A 19,144-nucleotide genomic window follows, 5' to 3' on the forward strand; every position below is an offset into this window, starting at 1 on the left:
AAACCTTTTTCTTTTCATGTTTCACTAGAGAAAAATTAACCTAATCTGAATATTATATCACTCCCTCCTATTAATTTAAATTTAAATGAATTGCACTGTTTAGGAAAGGAGTCTTAATAATATGTGAATTTAAGATTAATGTGACGAGCTTTTCTGAAATACACAATCAATTGAAGGGTATGGAAAAAATTGTGTTCCTCACATTTTTATGGAATGGATTATAGATTTATAACTTCTATGAAAAGTTAAAGATGATCGGGACATGATTTGCAGAGCATTAGCATTATCTATGGTCCTAATATCGCAGATATATACAAGCTAGTTGATATTTCCTAGTTTAAGTTGATCAACAAACAAAATATCCAAAACTACTTATAAATATCATGTCTTACACCTCTTTACTAGTAATGCAATTTGACATCCGTATAGCTAAAGATCAACGGCATCCCAAACTCAACCATAGATGCCTTCCATGGTTACAGAGATGAAGCTTTAACAAAACTAGAAAATATAGAGGTGCCATCCTTCAGAAGAATTTGTGGATTTCCTTGTTCAGCCTTGAAAAGATGGAAGAAAGAAGAAAAAAAACTAACGTTACTTCACATTGAGTAATAACTTGAGCCTCAAGAAAACTTTGAATGACAGGCCAATACATAAACATTGCATGAAACAAATACACAGAACACTAAACAAATACAATTAAGACAAGAAAATAAAACATACCAGGTTTCCATGATCAAGAATTAAAATGTTGTCCATATTTATGACAGTTGAAATCCGGTGAGCAATTGTGACCACCGTCATTCCTTTGCATTCACTGGATATGGTTTTTTGCAGCAGCGAAGCAGTTTGAATGTCCACACTGGCAGTGCATTCATCCAAACAAAGAACCTAAGTGCATCACAATAATATACTGCTCAGATTTGGATGAGGCATAACATATTATGTTGAGATACTTTCATTCATAATATCTAGAAATGTGTTTCTTTGTATGACGGAATGAGCTATAATGAAGTCGTTGCTTAAGCGAGAAAAAATGTCTATTCATACTTGAAGGGCTCTTTCAATTGAAACCATCTCCTTCTCTGTTTCAGTAAAACTTGTTAGAAAACTCCCCAGTAGAGACACAATTGGAGCTGCGTATGAGAGGGCCAATCCAACCTGTTGAAAAACAATTAAAATGTGTCACGGTCAAATTTTTGTATTAGTCAGTTAATCAAGTTCGATATTTGATATAAAGGAAAAGAAACAAACCAATCCCGGGGTACCAAAACTGATAGGCAGACTTCCTTGAGATCCAACAACAGCCATCAGGGCTATGAATGAGATTATAAATGCAGCTAATAACTGAGAGAAATCCATTATTAGCAACAACTGATATTCCAGATTTCGTAAGTTCAAATATAATACTACTGATTAATAAATTTTGCGAAGAATAAACTTTTAGGTAAATTGCCATATTTTCTTTGATTGAAATGTCAATAAACTCAAAACAAAGCACAGATTGCCATATTTTCTTTGATTTAAATTCCAGTAAACTCAAAAGAAAGCCAAAGATTTCCATATTTTATTTGATTGAAATGCCAGTAAACTAGAAAAAAAAGCTCAGACCTGAAGACGCAAGGAAAGCCACAGACTTGCCACTGTTTCAGTATAAGAAGTCTTCTGATATAATATCATGTGGTCACTAAATTTGGTAAAGAAAAAGTCCTGTCAACAATGACCATTGTACAAGAGTTAAATAGTTGCACAAAATTAAGAAGATGCTTTGAGAAGACCAAAGAAACAAAACTTCAAGAAACAAAATTCACCCTAATCAAAATAAGGGCAAAGAATTGTATTAAAACTTATTGACACATTCCACGATTGAATTCTTAACATAAAGTAAATGGACGATTCTAAGTAATTATTCTACAAAAGTAAGCAAATTAACCATGAATCAAAACAAGCATTTCATAGTAAGGTCAAATTGAAAACCTCCAGTTTGGCTATTTTTATGACAACTATCAGTCTAAGTTACATTCACAATAACTTATACTAGTTGTTTGTGTCGATCACCCTACACCATTCTTTTCCTTTGACAATATCAGACATTGAAAGGAGGCGGGGGAACTGCCAGTCTGTTGTTTCTCATTTGATTTCTTTGGGGAGGATATGGTGTCTTCATTTAATTAGTAATAACAGCAAGTTTTTATTTTGAAATTGACAAACACAATAATTAAACATTAAATTAATACACATAATTTAGTATTCATGGTTATTATTCTTGTGGGGGCAAGAGCCCCCAAATCCCACAACATAGATCCGTCCCTGCCAGTGTGCCCATTTCATGCACCAATTTTTCATCTGGTTCATTGATATAATAAGTAAATGATTTTAAATAAACAACTACTTCTAATTCATAAAGCTTCTTATCATCACATCTTATGTTAAAAATACCCGTTTTTGTACATTGTTTATCAGTTAAACTTTCCAGTAAAGTTCTTCAACATGGTGCAAAAGTATCTCCGACCACATGATCCAAAGTTCAAAGACTGTTTCCTCCGCAATTATAATTCTTAGAGGTAAGATTTGGAATTTATTCAAGGACACTTATCACAAATAATTTACACGAAAACAAATTTCTACTTATTAGTTATTATTATTTTTGTAAAAGGACATATACTTACCTCAGATTTAAAGGCTCGGATAGTTGATGATCCATCAAGTGTTTCAGTGAAAGATGTATATATTGGAGAGCGAGAAACACTATCCAGTCTTCTTAATTCTCTTGATGTTGACCTGTAGAAGAACTGAAGCCATTGCATTGATAAGTTGAACCAGCTGAGAGGTTAAATCCAAGAAAACGATAACAAGAAAAATGAGTACCTGAAGTCTACTGTAGATATACCAAAATGGCAATAACAAAACTAAGAAGAAGACCTACAGAAAACCAAAATATATTGATGATGGAGACAGTTAATACAAACTCCAAAATCTCATTGTGCGTAAGAAAAGCCAAGAATAATTATGAATACCTACCTGCACGTAAGACAAAATAATTGCAATACCCAGCAGGCCTACGAAATTAGCCAGGAGAATGTTCATAATAAATGGGAGAGAATCATCAATTGTATAAAGATCTGATGATAACCTGCACAGAACATCATAAATCATGAAATCCTCAAATTTCATATTAGTATAATCAGCCATGGCCTGAAGACTTCGTATTCTAACCTATTCAGTATTCTTCCACCCGGGGTCTGATCAAAGAATTGCACAGGGGCATTGATAAGCTTGCTGAGCAGTTTATTGTGTACCTTAGTTGCCGCTTGTAAACCACCAAATGCAAAAGAGAATGCCCTCACCAGTGTGAAAAAGGAATTCATAATGCAAAAGAGACATAGAATAGTCTGGGGCAATAAATATCATCTCAAAATTAGAAAGTTATATTTATTATTAATAAATCTCACGATAACTAGATGTTATGAACCGGAAAAAAATAACATTCAGTTAAGCTTAATATTTCCACCATGATATATTTACAAGATAGTAGGGAATTCCAAATTACTAAGAGAAGTTGTATGCATATAAAGTGAGTTTTCTAACAGAAATTCTCAGTGTTTTACTTTAAAAAAATTGGATTAAAAGTATTTTGTTGTGTTTCTTGAATTAGACACACTACCAAATAATATTTAGTCTATCAACAATATGTCCAGCAAGAAAAGTATTATAAAAACCATCACTACAGATCAGCCCATTACCAGATAGAAAGACATAGAGTTACTTGTTTGTCCATCTTCCGCTGTGGTATCAACCCAATATGAAAGCCATAAATCATTTCCATTACGCGAAGCTTGCATCAGAATAGCAGATAGACATATAATCACGGCAATGAACCAGCCAGTAAAAGCAGCATAACTCCTGCATAAGGCACAGGTTGTTAACGAAAATTGAAAAATGCATACGATGACTTACAAAATTGACAGCATAAGTTCCCCGTACATGAATGATATCAGCAATCAATGTGTTTGTACTCACTTATACACTCCAAGTTCAACTTTTCCCTCTTTCCTTAATTCAACTTCAATTACATCCTCTGCTTCCTCTAGAGCTTGCGTAAGAATTCTATCAGGAAGAGACTGCTCCTTGGTTATAGAAGAATTTGTGCTGCATGATTGCTGCTGATTATGTGAAGTTGAATCCATTTCATTCAATGGGGAGAATGTTGTATATGAAGAAGTTGGAAAGTCAGCTGAACCTCCCATCCACTTTACATGCCCTTTGTCCAATACTACGATCATATCTGCAGAAGATATTGCCTACAGATAAATTTAAACACATTATTATGCTAATCCTCATAGAAAAAGACACCCATAAAACCCACATGCACACATATAAATACATAGGTGGAATCAAATTATATTGATGTAACACTTTGATTCTTATGCCTTTCATAGTTTTAGATACAACGTGATTCTTGTTGATCCATACATTTAAAAATAACTGTATTACATTGATTACTTGTGTAAAATATCATAAGATTTTAAACAATAATTAGTATATCATCAGATATGATTGATCTATGATATTAATTTTCAATGCTGTGATGAATTCTGAGAAACAAAAATTTGGTAAAATGTTATGGAGTACTGTAGCAGTCCTAAGTATTATTTCGGTGCAATTTCATCTCTTCTCACATACATAGAGTATGTATGATATATACATAGAATAATTGTAAAGAGAGTACGCAACAACCTGAATGTTGTGGGTACAGAGCAATCTAGTTTTTCCCTTCATGAGAGGACCAAGGATGGCATTGTGCAAGATCCACTGAGCAACTTGTACATCAACTGCACTCAGGACATCATCGAGCATGATAACATCCGAGTCATGATACAGTACTCTGCCAATTGGACAATATTTAGATATTTTTCGTCATTATAATCTAGGCATAAAAAACCATAAATAAACCATCACCTTGCCAAAGCAAGACGAGCTCTCTGTCCACCTGATAAGTTGACTCCTTTCTCTCCAATATATGCCATGTCACCACCAGCCATCAATGAGATATCAACATCTAACGCACACGCTTTTATTGTATCCGTATACCTGATTACAGAAGGAAGCTAATAACTAGGTAAGAGAACCAGTTCTTTTGTTCAAAACATGTTTGTAAAGATCATGTTCACAGCAAGCAGAGAAAATGGGTCAAAACTTCAATAAGATAAAAACTATGTGACTGTCGAAGGCATTATACCTTTCAGGATGATAGCTTTTCCCAAATAATATATTGTCACGTACTGTTCCAGATAAAATCCAAGGGACCTGCAGTTTTGAGGAAATAAAGAAATAAGATATTTCATTCTGAGGCTATGTTTATGGCATTATCACATACATACCTGTGGCACATAAGCTATAGATCCATTGGAATAAATAGAGCCTTGATCAAGCCGCATTTCTCCAAGAATTGAATATAACATGGACGATTTTCCGGAACCAACCTGAACATATGCAGTTGGTGAAGTAAGTAATGTAACTATGATTCTGACAGTCACAGATAACTAAGTGATAGAAATCCTGATCTATTACTCATATTTAGCACTATGAATTTCAAATATCCATTATCATAATGTGATAGGTGGGTATCCATTGCATTCCTTCATTTTATTGGATAAAGACATTGACAAGATTCAAACAGGGATCTGACCTCTCCAATAACTGCAACAAAGGAACCCTTTGACAGGCTAAGAGTCACATGACTCAACACCATATTCAATGCTTTTTCGTCACTGCTGGACCAAGAACAGCATGCATCTTGGATAGAGACAGCGAAATCTTGTAAGGAATCAGGTTGTACACTCGAGAATGATGATGAACATGAAATGTTCTCTCCCACTTTGCGTCTATGTTCAGGGCAAGAGAGAAACCTACTCAGCCGTCGGGAGGATATGATGGCCTACAGAGGAGTAAGAGATTCTTTTCATTCTAATCACTAGTTAATGTGTATTACAAAATTACTTTCGTTGATAAAAATTAATGAAATATAGGAGACTCACGTCAATCAATCCATTAATAACCCAAGGGAATGAATTAAGTGGTGAAATCAGCGTGTTAAACAAAGCAAGACAAGTGAAAACCTGCAATAGATTTCCTTGACCGCATCATATTCCGAAACAACAGACAGAAAAATGAATAAATGAAAAGAAAAAATCTTGAACGCCAATAAGATTAGGTAAAACGAGTTTGAAATTACCGTTGCGGCATCAAGCTGGTGTCCCATCAATGCAAAGAGTCCAAATGTGCAAAGAGAAAAGAGCGATGGTGTAGTAGCCCAAAAGAATACACACCATGCATCCAAGTACTTCCGAGTCTATAAAACACAGATGAAGCATGATGATTAAAATTAAATAAGAACCTTTTGCATTAGGATAGAAGCTTTAACTTTTTGCACTATCTTAGAAGCTTTAACTTTTTGCACTAGCTTAGCAGCTTCCAACAATTTTTTTACATAAAAGTCTTACAGCTAAGTGTTTCACTTCCAAAGATCTTGTCTCCATTAACCAACTAGAAAAAAGAAGTTCCCATCCATACATCTTCAATGTGCGAATATAAGTCAAAAGTTCCCCGGTCCTACGAATCCTGGAAGCATAACGTTAGCATTATATGCACTAGTAGCTTTGGCTCATATTCATCTATTATGGCCAAACAGAAAAAAAAAATGCTAAAATTAGAAAGAAAAAAAAAAAAGAACAATAAGCTTATAATCCTAAGGACAGATAACAAGAGAATCAATTGCATTGTATTCTTTTAGCAATATGAATCAATTCTCTGCCAACACATTTAGAAACCACAAGCATCCTAGATAGCAAGAAAAATCCTTCCGACCAAAGGAATAATTGGCCAGAAATTGTTAGTTCAGCAATAACTATATATTTTGAAGTAAGAAGCATGCAAATAAAAAAAATTGCAAGTGCTTATCGGCGTCAGAACTTTGTAACTTAAATTTCTTTTTAATATTAACCAAATTTTGTGGCATGCAATGTGCTGCTTCATCTCTTCTTCACAAGTATACAATTTATTTTTGAAAAATTATTAAAAAATGTATAATATAAATTGAAAAGAAATTTAAAATTAAACCATATAGAACTGGCTACATTTGATGAAGTTGGCCAATTAAGAGTTGATGGAAATACAAAAGCCATAGCATGACCTATATTTGTTAAATTACTACTAAATAGGATGCTAATACTATGCAATTAGTTGATGGACGGAAGTTTCCTACAAATTAAACATTTAAATACTTATAGGAAAGTCAATAATTTATGGATACCTTTCATCCTTCTCTTTCATCATTTGCTCAGTGGCACGTGCAATCAATGTTGATATCCATTTATTCACTGCATCAATTAAAATTCATTAATTAATTTTAAATATATTTTTGTCTACATAAATAGTGATAATTGTACCTGGTATCAACAAAATGGTTATTGCTAACCCAGACACAAATGCAAATTTGACTTGAGTATACAGAAGGTAAAGTGCCACTCCAATTTGTAGAGGCAGGCTGAAACAATAAGGACACATTATTTGAGATATATGTAAATTAAACATTAATGAAGCATTAGCATTTGTGATTTGGCATCAATGGTAAACTACTATGTAGATTAGGAAATGATAATTCGGTGAAATACAATCAAATTAAGGAAATACCTCCATATATCATGAAAACTATTACACAAGTTAACAGTTCTGTCAGCATCCACCGACATAAATGTCTGAATTTCTCCATTTGTGAATTTTGAACGCTCTGCTAGGTTCACAAATAGACACTTGAAACAACATCAAATAATATACACATTTTAGAATGAGTTTGCTAAATAGTAGAGTCCATATATATGCATCAGTAACATTATAATTTTGGAGGAAGGGGGACTACATGAGTATTTCATTACTATGAAAATCTAAAATTTCAGCATTTACAAGCAATAACTTTTTAACATACCTTCTCATAGATTAGAGTCATGATACTGGATCGCAGCTTTAACTTCAGTTTGGCAAGACGAAAAGTATATTGTGTATCTAAAAAAGATCTAGACCAAAAGGAAATTGATTTACTAATTGCTAGTGGTAACTAAAGCAAAAAAAATAAAGTATTGAGAGCTTTTGTAAAACCATACAGATCCATATTAGAGAAAGTAGAAAGATAGAGAGAGAGTTTTCATTTTCTGTTATAACAGAATTGCTATTTTCATTTTCATTGAATAGTTACAAGGGCACTTGTGCATTATATAGCACAAGTGGTAAACCTGTGATAGCAGGTAGTAACCTATTGAGACTGACAGCTGTCAGTTGCTTAGCTAACTAATACTAACACAGCTTATACCTTCAATACCCCCCCCACAAACTAAGGGGGGCTTGCAACCCTAAGTTTGTGAATTAACTCAAGAAATTTTGTAGAAGCTAGGGGCTTGGTAAGAACATCAGCAAGCTGATCAGTACCAGGAATGTGCACCACTTGAATTTGCTTGGCCAGAACTTTTTCCCTTACAAAAAATAGATCAATTTCCATATGTTTGGTTCTGGAGTGAAGGACAGGATTATGAGCTAAAAGCACTGCAGACTGGTTATCACATAAGACAACTGGAGGTTTGGTAGTGATGCAAAGTTCAAGCAATAAGGTCTGAATCCAGAGCAGATCAGCAGTAGCTTGAGCTAAGCTTCTGTATTCTGACTCAGTGCTTGATCTAGCCACAACAGGCTGCTTCTTAGACCACCAGGAGATAAGGTTGGGCCCAAAAAAGATGGCAGCACCAGAAGTGCTGCGCCTGTCATCAGGGTCAGAGGCCCAATCTGCATCACAGAAAACATGAAGAGTGGGGGCAGCTTTGGGAGACAAAGGACTAAGGGCCAAGCCATGATGCAGAGTGCCCTTGATGTACCTGAGAATTCTTTTGACTGCAACCCAGTGAGTGTCAAGAGGATGTGACATAAACTGACAGACTTTGTTAACAGAGTAGGTGAGGTCAGGCCTAGTAATAGTGGCATACTGCAAGGCACCCACCACAGATCTGTACATGAAGGGATCAGAGAAAGCTGCAGAACCAGTTTTGGTCAGTTTGCAAGTAGACTGCATGGGAGTAGAAACAGGACTGGACTCAAGCATATGAGTTTTCTGCAATAGATCCCTGAGGTATTTAGTTTGAGTGAGCAGCAGAGAACCCTGAGCAGTGTGTTTAACTTCTATGCCAAGGAAATAATCAAGCTCACCAAGGTGTTTAAGAGAGAATGCAGTATTCAGTTTGGAGATAACCTCTTGGAGGAGATCAGGAGAGCTGCCAGTGAGAATAATGTCATCAACATAGACAAGAAGATAAAGAGAATGACCTTTGGAAAAATAGGTGAAGAGAGATGGATCACATTTGCTGGGTCTGAATTGTAGCTGAATAAGGGCTGATTGCAGTCTTTCAAACCATTGTCTAGGGGCCTGTTTAAGGCCATAGAGAGCTTTGTTGAGCTTGCACACAAGAGATGGGTCAGAATGAAGAAAACCTGGAGGCTGTACCATGTATACTTCTTCAGTCAGCAAGCCATTCAAGAAGGCATTGTTGACATCAAGCTGATGAAGTGGCCACCTGTGAGTAATTGCAATGGTAAGGATGACCCTGATAGTAACGGGCTTAACCACAGGGGAGAAAGTTTCAGTAAAATCGAGACCATGCCTCTGATGAAACCCCTTAGCAACTAGGCGTGCCTTGTACCTACTAATAGAGCCATCAGGATTCTCTTTAAGTCTAAATACCCACTTGCAGCCAATAACATTTTTGTGAGAGGGTAAGGGCACAAGAGACCAGGTTTTGTTCTTTTGGAGAGCATCAAATTCCTCTTGCATAGCTGACTTCCAATTAGGATCAGCAAGAGCCTGTTTTACAGTCCTAGGCTCAGTGTGAGCAAGAAGTAATTTAGGTTCCAACCGAGGCTGAGCAAAACCAGATTTAGCTCTAGTCTGCATAGGATGATTGTTAACAGGTATGTGAGACACAGGAATAGAATGAGGAGGAATAGAGGGAGCAGACTGAGAGAGAGCAGGGCTGCTGGCAGAAGCAGTAGGAGAGACAGATTCAGAACAAGAGAGAGTACCACCAGAATTAGGAGAAGGAACAGACTTGACAGAAAGAGAACCAGAGGAAGGAGAGGAAGAGGGACTAGGTGGAACTCTATTAAGGTGTGGAGTGAGAGGACTGAGAATAGGACTAGAGCAGCTGGGAGCCAAAGAGGTAGAAGTAGACTCAGTAGGCACAGAATTGGAGAAAAGAGTAGGGAAAGGAAATTTAGACTCATTAAAAACCACATCCTTAGAGATGTACAGCCTACCATTTGGGGCTAAGCATCGATAACCTTTATGAGAGGTAGAATAGCCCAAGAACAAACACTCTTGAGATCTAAAAGCCAACTTGTGAGTGTTATATGGTCTTAAAAGGGGAAAGCAAGAGCAGCCAAACACTTTAAGAAAGCCATAATCAGGCTGCTGATGAAACAACAGTGTAAAGGGAATAGCAAACTGCACTGAGGCAGATGGCAGCCTGTTAATAAGATAAACAGCAGTGGAAAAGGCATAGTCCCAATAAGAGAGAGGAAGAGATGCTTGGCTAAGTAAAGTAAGCCCTAAATCAACAATATGCCTATGTTTCCTCTCTACTACACCATTTTGATGGTGAGTATGAGGACAAATCAGTCTATGGATTATGCCTGAGGCTGATAAGTAGTTAGTAAAGGGTCTAAACTCCCCACCCCAGTCAGACTGAACAGATTTAATGGGGAGGTTATGCTGCAGTTCAACCATAGCCTTGAATTTTTGAAAAACAGGCAGAGCCTCAGACTTATGCTTGATAAGGTACAGCCAAGTGAACTTGGAATAAGCATCTACAAAGGAAATATAGTAGAAATAGCCAGAAGTAGATTTAAATGGAGAAGGACCCCAAAGGTCAGTGTAAATCAACTCAAGAGGTTGAGTATACACAGTGTGTGAAGTAGGTGAGTGAAGTCTATGTGATTTACCAACACAACAAGCTGAACAGAAAAGATCATTGGCTTTATTAGTAAAGGGAATATTACATTGTTGTAAAACTAGTCTAAGAGCATGTGTATTAGGATGCCCAAGCCTAAGGTGCCACATGTAGGGCAAACTAGAATTTACAGAAATAGAATAAGCACTATGTGCAACATTATTGGAAGACTTGGAAATGGAAGCCAAAGGAGACGTAGCAGACTTGGAAACATTGATAGAAGGAAACTCATAAAGACCATCAGCACCAACATGACCTTCTAGTAAAGTAGCATTAGACACCTGACATTTAACAAGACAATGATTAGCAGAAAAGATGAAATAGACATTGTTATCTTTTGTAAATTGACTAACACTAAGCAGATTTTTGGTTATAGCAGGAACATGAAGAAGATTCTTAAGTGTGAGATGTGTGGGAGGGTGTAAAGGAGAGGGAAAAGAGCTGGAGCCAGCAGTGCTAATAGACAGACCTTGTCCATTCCCTACATAGATCTGATCATGTCCCTCAAAGGGAGTCAATTGCTGCAAGTTGGAGGCATCATTAGTAACATGATATGATGCTCCTGAGTCAGGAAACCAGGAACCTGAAGTGGAGGGCACTGAACTGGCCACAAAGGCACTTGGAGGTTGAGCAATAGCTGTAGGAACAGGTGCAGAAGCTGCAGGAACTGAAGCTGGAACACCAGCCACAGGAAGACGAGCCCACACATAAGGAGAAGGTTGAGGTGCAGCTGGAGGAGCCTGAGTGTAATAGACACCAGGCCACTGAGGTTGCACATAGGGAGTAGATGCTTGTGGAGCAGAAGCCTGAAACTGATGATTAAACCTGTGCCAGCATTGCAACGCAGTATGACCAGGTTTGGAGCAAACCTGACACTGAATTTGAGACTGAGAAACTCTACCACCTCTGCCTCGATAGAATCTGCCACCACGAGTACTCCTGCCACCTCTAAAGGAATGAGACTCCTGAGACTCCTGTACAGGCTGAGTTGAAGGAACAGGAGTAGAGGAAGCAACTGTGGAAGAAGGAGGCTCTTCAGTAGGCGTAGAAGGAGCAACAGAATGAGTGAGGTTGAGTGAGACCAGATCTGGAGGAGAAGTTTTCTTGAATTTGTTGAGGCGAAGTTCATGAGCTAACAGCAGTATTTCCACTTCATCCAGATCCATAACACCAAATTTACTCTCAACAACAGAAACAACAGGAGCATAATCAACAGGCAAACCTTCTAAAATGACATCAATGTGATGAGATAGAGGAATAGGATCTCCAATGGAAGCTAAGGCATCAACAATGGTGCGAATCTTCAGAAGATATTCTTGAACGGAAAGCGTATCAAGTGTGAGTGCACGTAACTCAACACGAAGGTGACGCGCTCTAGCACGAGTTTGTTTCTGGAAGTAGCTGAACAAACGATCCCACAGTTCGTGCGAGTGTGAGCATCCAAGCACGCGTGAGAGAATCTCGCTTGATAACGTGGACTGAAGCCACGAAAGAAGCATCTGATCCTTGTGGATCCACGCAGAGTACGCCGGATTGAACGATCCGGCACGACGAGCCGCTTCGGAAAGAAATTTAGGAGGAACGCGAGCGCAAACCACCAGATCGGTGAGATCATGAGCGTTGATGTACGGCTCCACCTGTTGGCGCCATAGATGAAAATTCTTTTCATCGAGCTTCTGCGCGATCTTGAGTGAGAAGTGAAGACGACGAGAATCGTCGGAAACCGGTGGCGGCACCGGCGGATTGTCCGGCGAACCGAGATTGGAGTGTGTCGGCGACAGCGGCGGAGTAACGGAAGCCATGGATCGATTCAGAAATCTGATACCATATTAGAGAAAGTAGAAAGATAGAGAGAGAGTTTTCATTTTCTGTTATAACAGAATTGCTATTTTCATTTTCATTGAATAGTTACAAGGGCACTTGTGCATTATATAGCACAAGTGGTAAACCTGTGATAGCAGGTAGTAACCTATTGAGACTGACAGCTGTCAGTTGCTTAGCTAACTAATACTAACACAGCTTATACCTTCAATAATCCAACATAGGTTGCTCAAAGTCAGAGGGAATGCAATATGAAAACATTGAACAATATGAAATCATTAAGAGAATCCCTTCTTGTTGTTCTACACATGCTTTCTTTTTAAGGGGGTTTAGTTATCTAATTTAGAGAGATTGAACAGGTTTGTGAAAGTTTTAGTAGTAGCATTGGCCCTATGTTTCTTTCAACTTGTGCATTCGGGGAGAGTTTTTACTAAGGAGCATTGATACCTAGTGTAGGACTAGGCACCTTTGTGAGAGACACACCACTTATTCATCCAAAACCTTAAGGTGATAGGTGAGTGTGTTCTCCTACTTATAAATGTTCAAGTCACCGCATTCCTATCCAATGTGAGACTATTTCCTCACTTACTCACACTTGAACTATTATTCTAACAGAACAAACTAACATAATTTCATTCTCTATTAAATCAAGATAATGAATCTTCCATGGGTTTTAAACTCTCAGCCTTTCTTATTTTTATGCTATTTCCACAATTATGTAGATATTCTACCAAATGAATAATGAGTGAATGAATGATAAGCAGATAGTTAATCCGTAGAATATCATTACATGGATTTTTATGAAAGTATCGACAAAATCAGCATCAGAATGACTTTTGAACAAATGAATCACCCATAAAGATGTTTGTCCATAAATCTGTACTTAGATATAGTACAGGATAAACAATATACAGTAGTCACAATAAGTAGACAAGAAGTGAAACCTAGAACATATAGCACAAGAAGAGGAAAAGAAAAGAAAAGCATACATAGTTATATAAATATAAATAACCAAGCTTACTTAATTATTGATGTGAGACCCAAGGATAGTGCAAATAAATACCCATCCCAACTTGCTGAACCTGAAAAATGCAACAAAAAATGGAACCAATATTTCATGTTTTTGTGCAAATTGGTTGATAAGAAACTAGAAGGATTTTTTATCTCCAAAAATAAATGGGGGAGGAACTATTATCAATATTACCATATTTTGATTGGGAGACGAAGTTTTGTATCAAGGATTAAGAAATAAAAGAAATGTGCACAAATAGTGTGATATAATAGAGAAGCATTTCAAGCAAGAGAACAAATAAAGCTAGAGATACAATACAAGCAAAAAGTTTAATGGTCACAGTGGTGAAACATAAACTGTTACTTGTTGCGGAACCTTGTTGAAGAAACTTGATCAGCTTATTGAGAAGTAATGGTCCCGCAAAACCAATACCGTCATTTATCACCTGGAAGAATTTCAAATACTTTGTAGTTCAAGAGGATAATGAAATAAAATAAAATATAGTGAAATTATAATTTTGGTTTCTTCTTAGGCAAGGAAGTGATTTTTTGATATTGCCAGTAATTGACTTACACAAGGCAAGTCAATATAAAAAAGGACAGGATAAGGACTAGATATCATTTGGAAAAATCCTGCTTTCACAACAAGTGAATTAAAAAGAAATAATTCAACCGCCAAGGTGTCAACACCATTAATAAATTGAAGTGATAATCCTACTTGTAAATATGTTAATATAGATAAGAATTGCTGACTTCTAATTAATTGTTTAGATGTATGTTAAATATGCTTGAAGGCAACATTGTTAGACCAGTTTATAGCAGGCAGCTTAAACATGTAGAGTAAATATGTGTATAAATAGAAAGGGGCAAGCTTCAATATTTTATCAACTTAGGTTTATCTAGCCCAAGGGTGGAAATTTTGATTTGGTGTCGAAAAATACCTTCAATAAACCAAGACGGAGATATTGCCATCCATATGCATTACAAAGTGCTCTAAGCAAGGAAGGGTTTGAACCATAATTACTCGATTGTTCTCGCCAGCTGGATTTAATTATATCATGACAGAAAGAAGGACTCATATCAGATAGTAGTGGAAAAAGATCGCCAGAGTCTAGTTGCTTTAGCACACCTTGATTCATCACTGGACTTATGAATTTGAAAGTCATCAAATCCCAAAAGTTACCATTATTTCCCTTCAGAAAGAAAGTTTAGAAGAGTCCATTAATGAAAGCATATCAATCTATAAAAATTGAGAAAATAAAATAAAACAGAGGTAATGATTAGACAGGATTAAAAGGGGTTATTTTTTGCTTTCAAAATAGGCCAAACATAATTTTCTATTAAAATCAAATATTTAAAATCATCAAAATTTTACACAGATAGTCTTATGCAGATTGTCAACAGCAGGAAATACAAGCCACATTATCGTTTTTGAAGTATTTTGGGAGGTTGCGCCAAACACAAGAAACCACATCAATGAACTCCATATTCAAGATGAATGATAGTCAAGTTTTTATTTGTATTTACATATCATACCAAGTGAAAGACTTAATTAAAAAGAAGGGATACAACAAATAAAAGAAAAGAGCATAATCATTAAAGAAGAATATGATCTGACACAACTAAGACAACTTCAGCCACAAAGTGGATATGGCTGCAGCCCTTTTATACTCAGGTTTTTGGAAAATAAACTTGTCATCTTTCAATTAGGTAAATAGCTATGAAGTTTGAAAATGTTTTCAGATTCTTTTTTTTTGTATCATGTATATTTAGTTAGTGAGATTATGTTCTACCACTCCTGCATTACATTTTTTACTGTCAACCCATACATTGGTTCCAAGTTAACATTTTTATACTTTGAAATAAAAATGGTTGTTACAAATTTTTGCAAGCATAAGTAAACTACTGACACAATTGTCAAAGGATAGAATTTAACTGCCAATGTTGATATCGTCAAATTCAACAAGAGTTTTGCACATTTCCACTCCTCATTGTTTAAATAAAACAGTATGCGAGAATTAATTTGTATTCGGATCTTACAATTATAGCCTTCCATATATATAAGATAATTTTTTTCAAGACATCAAAAGGGATTATATATTATAGACTAATTATGTTAAGTGAGTTGCACAGTTTGAGAAGAGAGTTATAATCGACAGTATGTACTTACAAGGTCATGATTTTCACCTTCCTCAAGGTCCCCTCCGTTGGAAAGAAGTGGATCTTCCAATAAACTAAAATTATGACAGAAGATTCATTCAAGAGCTTTCAATGTGCTTCAAAAGCAGAACATAATTTACAAATACTAAATGTCATAGACAATCGAATGAAGGCGCTTTTCTTGGTGCCTCTATTAGAAATCATTTTGAATATGTTAGGACCTATAAGGGAAGTGACCAAGTAGGACAATTGAGCTATCCACTGTCTCATGGACCACCTTTAAATTTTTTATTAATGCTTATCACTAGTCTTAAAAAGAAAGTGACTATGTAAGAATGACAAACCAGTATATACCTGCTTTTGGAAGATAATCTCTTTATCCTGATCACATTGATAGCTATGCAAAATGATATATTCAAGAGAATTACTAAGCTTTCCATTATGCATACTGACACCTGAAATGAAAGTTATGACAAATCTTTCACTTCTAACATATGGTATAAGATTTATTTGAAAATAAATAAATATTACTAGTAATAAAGGTAAAACACGACATGCTAAAAAAAATTAGCACCTCCAATGATGGAAACTTTGTTATAAAATGGAAAATCCCCAATATTGGTTTCAGAATCCACCAGAAACATAAGACACGGTCGAAGACTATGAAATGACTCCTTGCATACTTTGTGAAGAGAATGATATTTGCCTACATATTGGCATAAGTCGAAATGTAGATCGCCAGAAAAAAAAGTATTAAACTCTTCAACATTGTAGCTGACAAATAAAAATTAGGAAACGTACCCACACCAACAATTCAGAACAATGACATAACCACTTATAATATTCAACATAGCTACCATCATGTTCTTTCTTAAGCAGGAAAATTATTTCCAAAACTGAGAAGCAAGCTCCGACGGGTGGTACATAATCCAGGACAAATTTCTCTGGAAGAGGCGTCTGTTGATAGATATCAAAAGCATCAAATATGATTATAATCATCTCAAGTATATACCAGAATACATAGATTGTTTTGTGGGGATACTACTTATAACTTTTTCCTGCATGATCTAGACAATTTCAACAATGCTTGACGGTTAAATGGACAGCATTAGCCACTACCTGAGAGTCTGATCTCTGAGCTCCACGACCACAGCCACCAATCTTTTGACTAAATCCAAACACAACAATAATAACAATAGTCACTACATTCACTGCAAAACCTAACACAGTAGGTTTAATTAAGGAAAATCAATTCATAGAAGGGGAGAAAATTGTCATGCAGAAACTTAAAACTAGAATCTGAAACAGCAATAAGGATATATGTCATCAAAACACTCGGAGAATCCTTTTCCATCCCATATCTGCAAACCAAGACAAGAAAAAAGTGAAATTCACAGTGAGAATGCAAAGAACCTTCATAATCATAAATACTGTGATACTCAATGCAACTTTTGACATTTTTTGTTGCATTGACAGTTGACACTGACACCGTCTCCAGACACAACATCCAGATGATAATTTTAGAAATGGAAGAAATTGAATGTAATTACATGTGTCCGTATCTAACTAACACCGACACATATCAGACACTAGACACGATCAGGAGTATTGTATTACATTGATAAAGTAAAGTAAATTTTCAAGTCAACTGTAATGCAGAAACATAATTAGAACAATGTGACTCTTAAATTATATAATCACAAAACTCAAACAACATTCTTGCAGTTCCATCCATCAAGAAAGCATGAGGACTAGGTTTTAGTGGCAAACAGAATATGATTAGTCTAATTCAAATTCTCACAGAAAATATAGTTTGATATCATTCATGAGATTGCTAATGAGTAACATGAAAATGAATTACGTTACAATTCAAAAAAAAAAAAAAATGAAACTCAAGATTATGAGGTTGGTTGCGGTTAGTATGAAAACCGCTGGTTCGGTTCATTTTTTTTGTTGTGAAAATTAAGAAGAAATAAACAGAAAAAAAAGTTGGAAAAGGAAAAGAGAAGAGCAAGGAGAAGAGATGCGTACAGATGTAGAATTAGGGCAAATGAGAGAGAAGAAGTGATCCATGGAAATGGAAGAGAAAAACAGAGCACCAGCACGAGCACAGAGAGAGTGAAACCAAAGCGCACAAAGAAGGAATGGCACTTTGAACTCACTTTAATTTAATTGTGGGGTTCGCTTTCTTTGTATACTATTAAGAAATTCTGATAAACCAAATTTTTTAGGCCTCAAAAATTCGTGAAAATTATTCAAAATGATTTATCGTTAGCCATTTTTACGGGGATCTCTATTCTTTCTCAATCTCTCAACTAAATGTACATTTAACAGGGTTGTTTTATCTATTCAAATTTATCGTTAGCCATTGAACCAGTTTGGTTTGGAATCAACAAAAAATCGGTTTGGTTAAGCATTGAAACTACACTGAATTGAAACACTGAACTAGTTCGGTTTGATTCAAGTGATTTGAATGCAGGTCGGTTTGGTTTTGTAAAATTGTGTTCTTATCTATTTTTCTTCTCCTTATAAAGAGATGGAGGGCCAAACCACCTATAATATAAGAAAAATTGTTGTCATTGAATTCACAAAAATACTCTTTTGTTAGTTTAATCTAAATTAATATTTTGGGGCAAAAAAAGTCTTTTTTTATTTAATTTTTTCCAACTCACTTTTTACTTTTCACTTAGTCAATTTTTGCTTTTCACTTTCTAACTCATTTTCATTTTTTATAACTTTATTATTATTGTTATTTCTAATAAATTATTAATAAAAAATTCTAACAAATAATTTTTTAATAAAAAAATTATTATAATCATTTTAAATGATTGTTAATTTACATTTAAAATAGTATTTAACTTGTAAAAATTAACTTTAATAATTGAGTATTAATAACGAAGAAATATAATTTAAAATAATTTTTATTTTTAAATACAATATTTTTTAAGTAAATAATAATAATTTTAGTTTAAAAAATATTTCATTTAAAATTAATTTAAAAATATATTTGAAAAGGTGTGCTATTGAATAAAATATAAAAATTTGTGTCACTTATCATTAACTTTAATTTATATGATTCAAATTATTATTATATTAATATATATATC

The 19,144-nt window shown here is 35.4% G+C and overlaps 1 protein-coding gene across 3 annotated transcripts; it reads right to left on the minus strand.

The window, feature by feature from the left end:
- Positions 1-310: 310 nt before the first annotated feature.
- On the minus strand, positions 311-18,234 carry LOC131654016 (ABC transporter C family member 13-like). Of its 3 annotated transcripts, none has more exons than XM_058924398.1 (33): positions 18,069-18,232; positions 17,358-17,398; positions 17,157-17,265; positions 16,839-16,994; positions 16,612-16,743; positions 16,392-16,492; positions 16,048-16,111; positions 14,819-15,070; positions 14,254-14,323; positions 13,888-13,948; positions 7,985-8,072; positions 7,693-7,811; positions 7,449-7,546; positions 7,313-7,379; positions 6,504-6,621; positions 6,236-6,352; positions 6,039-6,119; positions 5,690-5,938; positions 5,382-5,483; positions 5,240-5,307; positions 4,960-5,091; positions 4,738-4,885; positions 4,021-4,301; positions 3,744-3,903; positions 3,217-3,392; positions 3,022-3,133; positions 2,869-2,922; positions 2,670-2,792; positions 1,612-1,710; positions 1,255-1,347; positions 1,051-1,161; positions 724-891; positions 311-557 (listed from the first exon to the last, which is right to left on the minus strand). In XM_058924398.1, the coding sequence occupies exons 1-33, from the start codon at positions 18,108-18,110 to the stop codon at positions 477-479; spliced, it is 3,873 nt and encodes a 1,290-aa protein (XP_058780381.1). In that variant the 5' UTR covers positions 18,111-18,232; the 3' UTR covers positions 311-476. The 3 variants fall into 3 exon arrangements, 2 of the variants coding, with proteins under 2 accessions (XP_058780381.1, XP_058780380.1); XM_058924397.1 differs by having other exon boundaries at positions 14,242-14,323; XR_009299172.1 differs by lacking the exons at positions 311-557; positions 724-891; positions 1,051-1,161; positions 1,255-1,347 and having other exon boundaries at positions 2,670-2,781; positions 14,242-14,323; positions 18,069-18,234.
- Between the last annotated feature and the right edge of the window lie 910 nt (positions 18,235-19,144).

This window comes from Vicia villosa, linkage group LG2 (genome assembly GCF_029867415.1).
Source record: "Vicia villosa cultivar HV-30 ecotype Madison, WI linkage group LG2, Vvil1.0, whole genome shotgun sequence".
NCBI lineage: Eukaryota > Viridiplantae > Streptophyta > Magnoliopsida > Fabales > Fabaceae > Vicia > Vicia villosa.

Excerpts from the sequence above, each read along its gene's own strand:
- LOC131654016 (XM_058924397.1), bottom strand. The coding sequence starts at position 18,110 with ATGGATCACTTCTTCTCTCTCATTTGCCCTAATTCTACATCT. Across the intron at positions 16,112-16,391 it reads AGATTATCTTCCAAAAGCAG|TTTATTGGAAGATCCACTTC; the intron begins GTATATACTGGT and ends TCATAATTTTAG. Across the intron at positions 5,939-6,038 it reads TTATTAATGGATTGATTGAC|GCCATCATATCCTCCCGACG; the intron begins GTGAGTCTCCTA and ends ACTCCTCTGTAG.